Source organism: Nilaparvata lugens, chromosome 12 (assembly GCF_014356525.2).
Source record: "Nilaparvata lugens isolate BPH chromosome 12, ASM1435652v1, whole genome shotgun sequence".
NCBI classification, from domain to species: Eukaryota; Metazoa; Arthropoda; class Insecta; order Hemiptera; family Delphacidae; genus Nilaparvata; species Nilaparvata lugens.
Genome location: NC_052515.1, coordinates 21911821 through 21924850, shown reverse-complemented (window position 1 = coordinate 21924850; position 13030 = coordinate 21911821). Strand labels below are relative to the sequence as shown.

At 34.1% G+C, this 13030-nt stretch overlaps 1 protein-coding gene across 1 annotated transcript in view; it reads right to left on the bottom strand.

Annotated features, from left to right (window-relative positions):
- LOC111057193 (lysosomal alpha-mannosidase) overlaps positions 1-12624 on the bottom strand; it is a 72539-nt gene extending 59915 nt beyond the window's left edge. The window contains exon 1 of the mRNA XM_022344632.2: positions 12511-12624. Coding sequence (XP_022200324.2) covers positions 12511-12603 — 93 coding nt within the window. The 5' untranslated portion in view covers positions 12604-12624. The remainder of the gene's footprint in view (positions 1-12510) is intronic.
- Between the last annotated feature and the right edge of the window lie 406 nt (positions 12625-13030).

Below are 13030 nucleotides of genomic sequence, written 5' to 3'. Positions count from 1 at the left end.
TCATTATCATCATCATACCCCTCGTTCTCACCTTCAATTGTTGGTTTAAAATATTGATATCATGATCTTGTTCATTTTTTTCTTATTAATTTTATTCTTATCATCATCATATTCCCCTTTTTCATCTTCAATTTTAGTTTAAAGAATTTATTGTAGTTTCTATCTTTCTTTTATTTAGTGCATTTTCTATATTAGATTAGGCTTTAACTATATTATATTATACTATTATTAGAATTTTTACTATTATTGGACTTGTAATTGTAATTTGTAATCGAGAGGGTTATTATGGGAAGTATTTCTTTCTGGTGCCGTCATAGTGTAATGTAAATGAATGAATAATAGAATAAAAACTAATAGCATTGTAAAGAACGAATGATTCTTATGATTCTGAATAATATGCCAATGATCTTCTATATATATATATATATATATAGATATATATATAAGCGAAATGGCACTCACTCACTGACTGACTCACTCACTCACTCACTCGCAGAACTAAAAATCTACCGGACCAAAAACGTTCAAACTTGGTAGGTATCTTCAGTTGGCCCTTTAGAGGCGCACTAAGAAATCTTTTGGCAATATTTTAACTCTAAGGGTGGTTTTTAAGGGTTTAAAGTTCTTCTTTTAGCATGTATATTCTTCTTATTCTCTTAATTATAATTGAAAAATGTCCATACCATATGTTAATATAGAACTATAATCTAGAGAGAGTACCTCTTCGAAACAGTGTTGTTAACTGGTAACTAAATTAATAATTTTGTCAGGTTGGCATTAAGTTGAGTTGACTTTGTTAGGTTGGCACCAAGTTGGAGATTGAAATGCATTTATCGCGGAAAAATTGATTGGGCACTGCTACTTCAATCAGAGCTATTCCTGGTAATATTATATTACTAACCGTCAGGCTCGCTTCGCTCGCCATATCCGTTTAGCCAGACGTTTAGTCTGGACCCCCGACTGGATCGTCCTAACATATGATCGTTCTACAAATGAAAAATGCAGGCGAGCGAAGCGAGCCTTCTGATCTCATTCTTGGACGATCCAGTCGGGGGTCCAGGGGGCGGAGCCCCCTGGCTAGACGGATATGGCGAGCGAGGCGAGCCTGACGGCTAGTGATAATATATGAGTGGATTGTACAATTGACTTGCACAAGTGAACTAACTTACCAGCAGTTTGCTATTTATTAGCCAAATACTTACATGTTGCCAATCAACATGTGTGTTGATTTGTTTCGGTGTGTCTAGTTGTATTTATGGTAAGATACACTTCAAACTATCAGCAGTCAGCATTGGTTAAATTGGAAGCATTGATATTGCTTATAAGGAATGCAGTTTTGAGCGAATCTCAATAATTATTATAGAGTATTTTATCACGATAATGAAGTGCAAATGCAGACTAGAATATTGTGAGCGGATTATAGGATGTGATTAATTTATTTATTTGCTAGTATGACAATAGTTTCTAGGCTTGAGTCTATTAGAGCAAAACATGTTTAACATGTAATATAGAGATATCATGAAGGAATTGTTAGATTTTTATTAGTTTTCTGTATCTAGAATGCATCTGAATGAGATGTGAGGGGAAATTAATCTAAATAAGGGGAACCGAGTATGTCAGGATTTGTAGAAAACTAGAGAATAAGAGGGAAGGGGCTCAAAAGACTCCCTCCCCTCAAAGGGTTATTTAGGAAGAAGATTTAACTTTAATAAATTACTTCAATTGGAATCTGCATTGAAAATCGATGAACAAATTCGTTATAGCTATTTCGTAAATACATCACATAGGAACATTTTCATTTAAAGTTTAAGTTTGAAATTCCACTGGATCAACGAACATTGACTATGGAGGGATGAAAATAATTTCTGTGATTGATCTACATTCATACATGAAGGCATAAATGATGTGATAACTTTTGTTTTGAATGAAAAGACTACAACCAGACAATAAAACAACAGCAAATTATCACAACCACAAATCTATTAAAATAATTAGATACAAATTATAGTTGTTGGTACCATTGGAAATCTTCGACTAACTATAAATAGAATACAAAACAGCAACAAATATCGGAATGAGTGAGCGCCACTCACAGGCCACAGACAGGCCACTCCCACTAGCGATTCATTCAAAAGTCATAGCAATTGCGGCTCATTGGACAATTTATTTTTTGAAATTGGGATGAAAAGAAGGTAAGGACTGTAGTCTGTTCCTTTGTCCTTGAGTCGATTGTAAATGATGAATAAATAAATATCACTTCTCTCTCTCATAGTGATGAAAAACGATTAATACCTCTAGCTACAGATATAAAGATCGAACGGTTGAAGTGTTGGTTCTGAAAGTAATAAGTCGTTGCCAAATTGAAATTGAGATTTCACATTTTTCACAATAATTATTGAGAAAGGTATAAGTATCCTTCGGATATTAGTGTTGGATAAAAACTTGGGATGCGTGGATGTTTTTATGCGAAAATTCAATTGATAATACAAAAATATAAGATAATATTATTGGATTGTTTGTATCGAAAAAAGTGATGCCTGATGCTTAATGAGTGGTGAGCAATAGCGTAGGCCTAAGTGAGATTTATTTTAATTTTACTTCAATATTCACTTCAAATATAATTAATTTATTCTATTAATAGTTTATATTTCAATTTGATTCTATATTATCAATTTGACTTCAATTTACTTCACGTTTACTTCAATTTGTCAGAATTAGGACTGGTCGGGAGTGAAGTATTGATATTATTTATTCACTTAGATTGTATCTATTGTCTATGAATATATTAAATTATTTATAAGAAATGCTGACAGTTCGAAGTGGACCTCACTGAAGAGTGATAACTGCAGAAAGTCAATCAACTCTCTAAAAACTGAACTCATGAACAAAATACTGTAGTTTATAGTTAAACAACAAATAACTGATGGATTCGAGGAAAACCTTTTGGAAATCAAACAGGGTCAACCACAGTTTAGTTCAAATAAACTATCAATTTTCCTAGAAGAGTCGGTAACACAGCATATTAGGGCAAATGAGAATGATGAGTAAATGGATAATGGATTATTGATGGACTTTGAATGTGAGGAAAAAGCATAACGCGTAACTTATGATGAATGTTATCAGAAAGAGACAGAGATGAACAGTCCGTTAGTTCCCACGCTGACGCCTTTGATCAATATTATTTGTCAGAGAATGAATAAATAAATAGATAATCCAACCATTTCAGATGATTCTAGTCTGACTCAATATTATTACAACATCTCTCACCCAAACTTGTTCTCTCACTCCATAAATTGATCCAATCGTGTATCTTTCTCTTTCTCTGACTCAAACTTTCACTATCTCTCTCTGACTCTCTCACTCACTCTTTTTTTCTCTCTTCTCTCATCACGCCCTATCTTTTTTTCTCTTCTCCCTATCTTTTTTCTCTCTTCTCTCTATCTCTCTCTCTCTCTCTCTCTCTCTCTCTCTCTCTCTCTCTCTTTATCCCTCTCTTTCCTCATTCTATCACTTCCATCATCATGATGGTTTCACGTACTCAAAATTTGTATGAAAATTGTTGTAATATTATTAGATACATAGGAAGTTTAGGTTAGTTTAGGTTATTATTGATTCTAAATTTAGCGCCCCTGGCCTTTGGAAGTTCCAGGGAGTGATTTCCAGCATTGGAACTTGAAACAAAAGTGCTTTTGAATTAACGCTTCCAAGCAGCTGTAACTGAATTTCGAAAGAACGGAACTTCAAACATAATATAATAACAATAAATTATTTTTTATTTAATAATAATGAACACTTCTATCCCTTAATTGTAGAAAACATAATGTTATCTTCTCTACATAGGTTTAGTACACAATATTTAAAAAAAAGTTAATTTCAAGTGGTTTATCATATGATTGGCTGGCTCAGGTCTGGTGTCAGAGTTTTCAGGTCGCAACTGATCAATTTCAGGGCCTCCAATATGACCTAACGACTGCTTTTCAGGCAGCCGGGACCGACGGCAACGTGTCCATCCGAAACACAAAATAAATTTATCAATAAACAGTATTATATTGTTCAATGGGGAATACAAAGTAGAAGTGGGAGCTTCTCATAAGACACTACCCACCAACAAAAATCTGTAGACTATAGGAATATTTATTTTTCATGCCGTAAAAATGAGTAAAATAGGTACATAGAAAGACAGTTCTAGTCAATAGAGGAGGGTGAATAAGAGTGGTTGAGGAGAAGAAGGGAATGGAGAAGAAGAAAGAGAAGGAGTAAGGTGGAGAAGAAGTAGGAGGAGGAGGAAGAAGAAGAAGAAGAAGAAGAAGAAGAAAAAGAAAAAGAAAAAGAAAAAGAAAAAGAAAAAGAAAAAGAACAAAGTATATAATATTGAAAGTGATAGAAGGGGAGCTAAGAGGAGGAACTAAGAACTGTCTATTTATAATGCATGAGGAGGAGCGGAGCGTTGCACAGTGCACTGGCACTCATCGGACTGTTAGTAGGCTATTTAAAAAGAATCTAGACTAGAATTGCCTTTTCCAATTGCGAGTTGCGAGACGCGCACGCACACGCACAAACAGAGAAACGACGCCATTGTTCGAGAGATGCGTTCCAAACACTCGATTGTCTCAAAAAACTTGCCTGCTTCGTTTTCCTTGTTCACGTACGAGGAATTTGAGGTATTTTGAGAAAAAATAACTGATGATGATTAGGAGGGTGGAGAAGAGAAAAATTTATTGAAAAGAAGCAGTTGGAATTGGTAAAGAAAATAATAGAGAAAGAGGAGGAGAAGGAGTACAAGAGGAATAGGAGAATAGGGAGGAGAAAGGGATGGTGAAGTAAACAGAGGAGGATAAGGAATGTGAATCAAGGATACTTGGTGATGTACAAGGAGGAGGAGGAGGCGAAGAGAAGGAAGGGAAGGATGAGGTGGTGGTGGAGGAGGAGGAGGAGAAGAAGGAGGATAAGGAGGAGAATAAGAAGGAGTAGGAGGACGAGGAGAAGAAGGAGTAGGAGGAGGAGGCGAAGAAGGTGGAAGAGGAGGTGGTGGAGGAGGAGGAGGAGGAGAAGAAGAAGGAGGATAGGAAGGAGAATAAGAAGGAGTAGGAGGAGGAGGAGGAGAAGAAGGTGGAGGAGGAGGATGAGGAGGAGGAGGACAGAGAGAAGAAGAGGGAAAAATAGGAGGAAAATGAGGAGAAAAAGAATGAGCGGTGTCGGAGGAGAAGTAGGAGAGAGAGAGAGAGGAGAAGAGGAAGTGGTGAAAGGAGAAGGAGGAGGAGGAAGATAGGAGGAGGAAGAAAGAGGAGGAGCAAGAGGAAGAGAAGGAGAATGAGGAGAAAAAGTAAAAGAGGATGGAAAAGAAAATGAAAATGGAATAAAAATATAAATGAAAACTGAATGAGTAGAAGAGTGTGAGTGGGTTTAGGAGAGTGATGATAAATATAGAGAATAAAAAAAGGAGAAGAAATAGTGTAACTTCTGTAAATTATGACTGGTATAATTTGTTTTTTAAACAAATCATTTACTGTACTTGGTATGAATTTCTTCCCTCAGTTAGTAAGGCCTTGAGCTCTTCCACAAATATAATAACAGTGGAATATCTACTGGATATTCTGTTGTATCCTTAGGTAGTATTGTAATAAATTTACTCATAAATTCATCAATTATAACTCTTTTGTAACAGCCAGCCTAAGCGTACATAAATCCCCAAAAATTGGCCCCGCTGGATAAGAATTATTTTCGACATGAACTGTATGCTTGACTGTTAATAATGTATGAAAATGGGTGTAACTAGGAATAGCTTATCTCTGAAATTCGATTCTAAGAATTTATCGACGATTCTCCCAAGAAAGATTGAATAATCAACATAGCCTACCTTTCAGACATTGGCTTAATACTATCAAAATTCGAAAAGGGAACAGTTTTGGGCTAGGCCTGTTGGTCCTTTTTTAATCATGTATTTGATTTGTGCAATGGTTAATGTAAATTAATAATACGGTTAATGAGGGTGGAAGCTCAAATGAAGAGAAAATATCAGATACCAGACCAATACGAGAAGAGATCAGTTCAAGCAGAGCAAAATTGGGAAAAACACTATAATTATATAATTGGGATCACTATAATTTCTTATAGGTAGTGAGTTCAACAATAAAAATGATTGCAGTCATATGAAGTGCTGCGAACACTAGGGAATATTCAAAGTGAATTGCTAGAAAAATGTGAAGATTTTGGAAAAATGGAGAGAAAAAAAGAAAAGACAGTAGGAGGATGGAGAAGAGTACTTATATCGAAAAAGGAAAAGAACAATCAGTCCTGTTTAGTTGAAGAGGTGCGAGACCCTTGAATTGAGATCGTCCTCACGATTTCAAACATCAGAATAATAATCATTATCAGAACAAACTCAGGAAACAGCAAACAAAGAATGATGTCTATGACGACGAACTTCTCATTAATATGGAGAGAATAATTATTTGAATAGGGAAAAAATCCAATGAAGGGAAAAAGTTTGTTTTTTTTTCACGAGCAATGCAGATATGTCATTATTCTTCGGAAAATACATTAGAATTTACTGAAACTAATCACTTACTGACTGCAATAATAATAATACTATTGTAAAGTAATAAATATTGATAACTCAAAATTTTTCAACAGTCTTCATTCAGAGCTATATGTGAAAAACCTCACTTGAAAGTTTTGTAGTATAAAATACAGTTATTACTTCGATGATTTTGGAGTTGAACTGATTCCCCAATACTTCAAATTCAATTCATGAATAACGTCACTCAAAACAATGATATAAGAGAAGACAAAAAAATCCAACACGAACCTATTACAAGGGTTAAACTCCATCTAATACGAAAGTTCGAACTTTGAAATTCCTACGAAAAATGTTGTGTTCTAGTAAGCATCGTCAATAACCCAGTTATGAGATGTACTATGACATTTAACGCAGCTGATTGTTATCAAATCCATTGTAATAAATTTAAAAGTCAACAGAACGTCAGACAAAATACGGTATCATAACTTCACAACAATTACGTTGAATCTTTTAAACTGTCACATTAATTTAATTAGAATATTTAATTAGATAGACCCTATCACGTTATGAGTGAGTGGGTCTTGATTTTTTCCCTAGATCTTAGTGACCTTTAAAATTGTGATGGAAAATGAAATAATAACAAAGGTTGCCGCTTAAGACGGATAACAGGCTGTTTGTTTTCGATCAATTAGAAAGGTCAGTGATATTTGATTATCTGAAATTTTTCGAAATGTACACATTTTTATGATACTGTATTTCAAATCTCTCGCACAAAGCATATTCTCATGTTGGGAAAAATAGGGGTTGAATTAGTAGAAAATGTAGAAAGATTAGAAAAATTTATATTGAAAAATAAAAACGAGTAAACACTATAATTATCATGAATAAGTAAGTGAAACCAATACACCTGCTCTAGAACATGGGTTTCCCATAGTTGAGTAGGTTGATTTCCAAAAAAATGCAATTTATTTATATTTGTAGTGAATCTCATACATCGTATTTTTGAATATTGTGTACATTTAAATGATTAGATTGCTTATTTGTAAATTAATGGAAATAAATTGTATTATTACTAATTATATAGTTTCAACAGTTTCAACAGTTTTACACAGTTTAATGTGTGAAATTGTCTACTTTGAAAATGGTCACATACTAATATTGGAATAGTAATAGTTGAGAAAATATCTCAACTATTTAACAGTTTTAACAGTTTCAACAGTTTTACACAGTTTAATGTGTGAAATTGTCTACTTTGAAAATGGTCACATATTAATATTGGAATAGGAATAGTTGAGAAAATATCTTCTAAAAAGTATTTTCATTCAAACATGATAGCACCAATGAAAGGTGGATTATGCAAAGTTTAATAGCGGAAAATGGGAAATTCTCAGTTTATGCTATTTCAAAACATTTCCAGAGAAGTAAAGAAGAATTATTGAACTGCAATTACTATACATTGAACTACATGAAATTCTAGTCAAATCATAATGGATTGATGAAGTTGTGATTCTAACCAGTTAAAATTTTTCAATGGATGAAAATTTTTCAAGGAAAGTATCATTTATAAACTACTTTAAATTTCCGTTATCTTATGGAGAACTTATAAAGCTGTGACAAAAGCAGTGTGAATTTCAAAGCATGAGAAATTGTTAAGGAAAATACGACTCTGAATATTGGTTCCAAAAATTAATTTTGTTAAATTTGAATAAATAATGGAAAGACAGCTTCTAAAAAGACAAACTTCAATCCTCTAAGTCTATTCTTGTTATTTCAAGTTTTGACAGAGGCTTTCATAACTTTTTGCAAGGATTTAATCTCGAAAAAGAGTGCATTAGCAGGAAAAGATGCTTGAATTCCCTACAAAGACCAACGAACGGAAGAAACGTTGAATATCGCAGCCAGGTCAAAGATCTCTTCAGTCATTTTTAATGAATGAATTTGAACACCGATAATGGCTAACAGGTCCGGAAATAACTGCCGCCCTGTTCCACCTTGCACGTTAACTTTTGTAGGCCAACAACTTAAAAAGTACTTGCACCAATCGATTTGCATTTTAACATCGATTATTATGGAAAATAGGCACAGTTATGGGACACCTGTTCTACAAGCTCAAATAGAAGGTTGTCAATATGAAATCTTCCACTAGATTACGTTCTGCGTATCTTCAACCAGAGACAAACGAATATACTCCCATCCTGGAGTATATTCTATCCACTCTGCGTCAACGGTGCATATTGTACAATAAATACAGAGTGTCTTTCAACTTCTGAGAAAGTTTAATTTCTGTTTTCTGAAAACTTGTTCGCCAGTAGTGATGTGATTAAAAAAAATATATATATTATAACATGAATCAAAACTAAAAGTGGTTATATTAAGGAATAAAAGTATGTTAAGTAACTTATTATTAAGTTATCGATGGATAATTTGTCATCTTGTGGGTTCGGACTCCCCAACATGTTGAATCCCACTCAGATCATAGAATTATGAAAACTTTTTCTATAAAAAGAGGAACGAAAATACGTTGTTACCGATATAATTATAATGAAATAATTGACATTTTTTTACAAATAGCTTACATTAATCTACATCCTTTTAGTAAGTTTATTTTTTTGTCATTATTTGTTGGCTAACTGATTCAAATTGTACGACTCCATTTCAAGCTGTTTTATTTAATGAATCTAGTGAGATTATTAATTTATGTCTATGTGTTTTCTGCACTGCAATACTATGGAGTGATCCGTGGTCTAGTGGATAAAGTGCCTGCGTAGCAGCATAGAGATCCCGGGTTCTCAAACCCTCTCAATACCAAAAGTTTTTCAACCAGATCACTCCCGTGTTATCGGATGGGCACGTTAATTGTCGGTCCCGGCTGAAGTATGGCAGTCGTAAGGCCCATTGACGGCTTAAATTATATATTCAGGCGGTGGGACCTTCTCGCAAGGGACTCCCCACCAACAAAAGCCATACGAATTTACTTTTTACTGCAATACTGTATTTTTAAAAATCTGATGAGAGTTTTCAAGTTGAACTCCAATTGAAGTTCGTACTTCTCAAGTAGGGGATTGTACTTCAATCATAGATTTATGATTCTAGAAAAGATATTCGAATGTATGAATAAATGGACCATTTTAATCGCACAGTTTATGTCGAAAGTAGTTTATTCAAAGTTCTGTCGAAAACTGTGAGGGGTTGACATTTTAAAATGTGGTTAGAGACTCAAAAAGCTGAGAACTCCGTTTATAATAATTCCAGCTCATTATACCAGCGCGAGAACCATTCAACGTTTGGAAAAGTAGCATAAGCTTCCTGGAACTAGACCTCCAGGGAGAGAAGTCTTCAGAAAAGGATGGATAGAAAGGTGTTTAGGTCTCTACACCCCCGCGCTCAACGAATACTGCAAAAAAAGTTTGAAAGGATGTCTGGAACCAGTGGGAACCCTGAAATCGTCTTCCTAGAAAAAAGGTCTAGCTATAGAAAACCTAACAATACTCTATACAACAATCATGCGTTTCGTAAATCGTTCTTCAGGATTCACCAATGTTCAGTCTCATCATATTAAAAAATTGTTTTAGAAAGATTTTGATTTGTTATCTCACTTTCGATAAAATCTTTCTTTTTTAACTCGACAGCTGCTTCTCATTCTCCCCTTCGCATTTCATTGCCTTTTTTCCTCATCCTGACTCCTTCAAATTTCGTTTCTTTCCACCTCTCATCATATTCATCCATATGACCGTATTCATGTAAATAAAAATAGAAATCTAAGTACCCTTTTCAAAATGGTATACTCACAACATGTTTCGGCTATATGATGCCATTTTTAGTTTTGAGCTAGGCCTGTTGATCCTTTTCTAATCATGTATTCGAAATGTGTGTTGTTTAATGTAACAAATAATTAAATAAATATTATCAACTCATTTTAAAAAAGTACTTGGATTCTATTGTTATTTATATTCAAGAGTATCCCTCAAGGGAAAAAGACTGTATTCATATTCACATGCATGTATCCTCAATTTCATTTCTCAACCACACTTGAATATTGAATAATTTTCTCCTAGAGAATAGTATACGTAGACTATTATAATAGTCTACGACTACAGCGTGAGTACCAAAGTAGAACCAGGGGAGACACCAATAAGTACTACAGTGATATCCACTTTACACTGTTAGCATTCCTCAAAAATTAAATGAATGCCATACCAATTCAATCAAATGAATGCTTCATTCAAAAAATGCAAGTTAATACAACACTTAAAATTGGATCTCACGATATGTAGGAAGGGAAACGAAAACATACACAGAGCACTTGTGTCAGAGTTTTCAGGTCGCAGCTGAAGAGTTGCAGGGTCAGGCTGAGGAGTTGTGTATAGTTTTCAGGGCCTCTGACACAGAGCAGTGATGATAAACGAAAGTTATGCAGCTCTCCTGACCACTAAGATTTTCGTACAATAATTATTACAATCAAGGATTTTAGAACATTCAAACCGTTGTTGGAATTTTTATTATTAGAAAATTGAATAATACTTGTAGGAGATACGAGGATAGAGCATCTGATGGAAGAGACTTCACCCTGACCCACATCCATTCACATAATCAAACAAAATCGAAGTAAAAAAAGCTGCAAGGTTCAACAGCCTTCAAATAAATTACGATTTGATACAATCTTGCCAATTGGAATTGAGAAGATGTTTTGGGTGGAATATTAATTTTGTGTTGCAACGTTCACAACAATGAGAGCATTACCAAAGGATAGCCATGATTTTTGTTTCTGTGGTCATTTTACATTAGCTAATTCATTCAATCTCTGCTGAGGAAGAATAACAATTCATTTTTATTCATTCATCTACTGATTCACGTAATACATTTTTGAGGGAAGAGAAACTTAGTTATTTCAAATTTCAGTTGCTTTATGCATTCAAGATTTGTGTAATAGAATCTTAAGGGAAGAAAAAATATTTTTTATTTTAGTTGCGATGTTTCTAAATTCCTGATTATTATATTTATCAGATAGAGATAGAAATATGTATCTTGAAGATTTCATAATAAATCAGATCAAAGATGGGTGATCATGTTGAATTCCTACTATACCATTTTATTGAACCTCTGTTATTTAATTAGCGTATGTCGCTACGACACAAATCTTTATGTTATCTAACACAAGTTACACTTATCAACAATGAAGTCATCTTAGTCACAAGTTTGAAAAAAGTGGAACACCAAAAAAGGGGATTTTTAAAATGTATATACATATAACAAGTCAATTTAAATATGTCACTGCATCTGGCGTAGCTACCAGGAAGTCATCCAGCCTCATTGAACCTCTGTGTACTCTTTCAACAGATGATCAACAGATTCAAATAAATATTTAGCTTCCCAAACAGGTAATATACCTCTGGGCTTTATTGTTTCAGAAGGATAATTCAATTAATTTGAAAATTTTTAATGTATGTAAACTTATGGGACAATAAAGAAGTTACAAAATCAAATAAAATCATAATAGCTTGATGAGAAATAAATTGCGATGAAATGAGCCACTTAAATTTTCCAAAAACATTGAAATTTCATTAATTCTAAATTCTTGCCTCCATTTCCCAACCCTTTAAGAATGACTGCGCGAAAAATCCCTTCTCTCATCGTACCTTAAATCCCTTATCTCAATTTGTATTTGATTTTAAATTTAAAACGAAGAGTTTCGATGTGGACTTCATGAGTAACATCGAGAATTGATCTTAAAATTCACACTATTATCATCCTATGACATTTTTCTGCACCAATAATTGGATTGCTATGTGGGACTGACAGGATTTACAAGTCAACAGGGATGCATAATACTGATAACATAACAGCAACACCTTCTCCTAATCAAATTAAAACTTATTGCACAAACAAATCTCATTAGAGATCGATCGAATTTTAGGGGTTGAGAACGCATATCAGACAAAAAATTTGTTGAAGTTTTTTAATGACTTTTTACGTAGGTAAAATGTACTTACAACATAACCGCAGTCATCCTGGGCCGAAACAAGCTTTTTCGAAAAGTTAAAGTCAAAAACTAACAGACAAACTAGAGCACTGACCACCAACATCTCAATGCAACAACGTGATCGCAACTGATCTTGAAATTCAGTTTCTGTCCACTTCGCCGGCTGAAATGACCAAGCAGCTACGGAAAGGAATCGGTTTTGATACGTAACTACCTATTTGATACGCAAGGAAGAGTTAGTGATACGGTTAGTATTCACAAGAGAGACTGAAATATCAAGAGAGATACGGTAGTCCGTAGTATCACATGCTTGAGACTGGAAACATGAATCCTGAATGGGGTGGAATCATAGTAATACTTATTTTAGTAATCATACTTAATACCAAAATAAAATACAAATTCAGTAGGCTACTATAATTTGCATGGAATCAGTGACGACTTGAGCATCCAGTCAACCAAATATCGGCGGTGCAAGATTTTGTGTGCAATTGAGATTGAGAGTTTGAGATTTAACTCTCGGTGCTCGAATA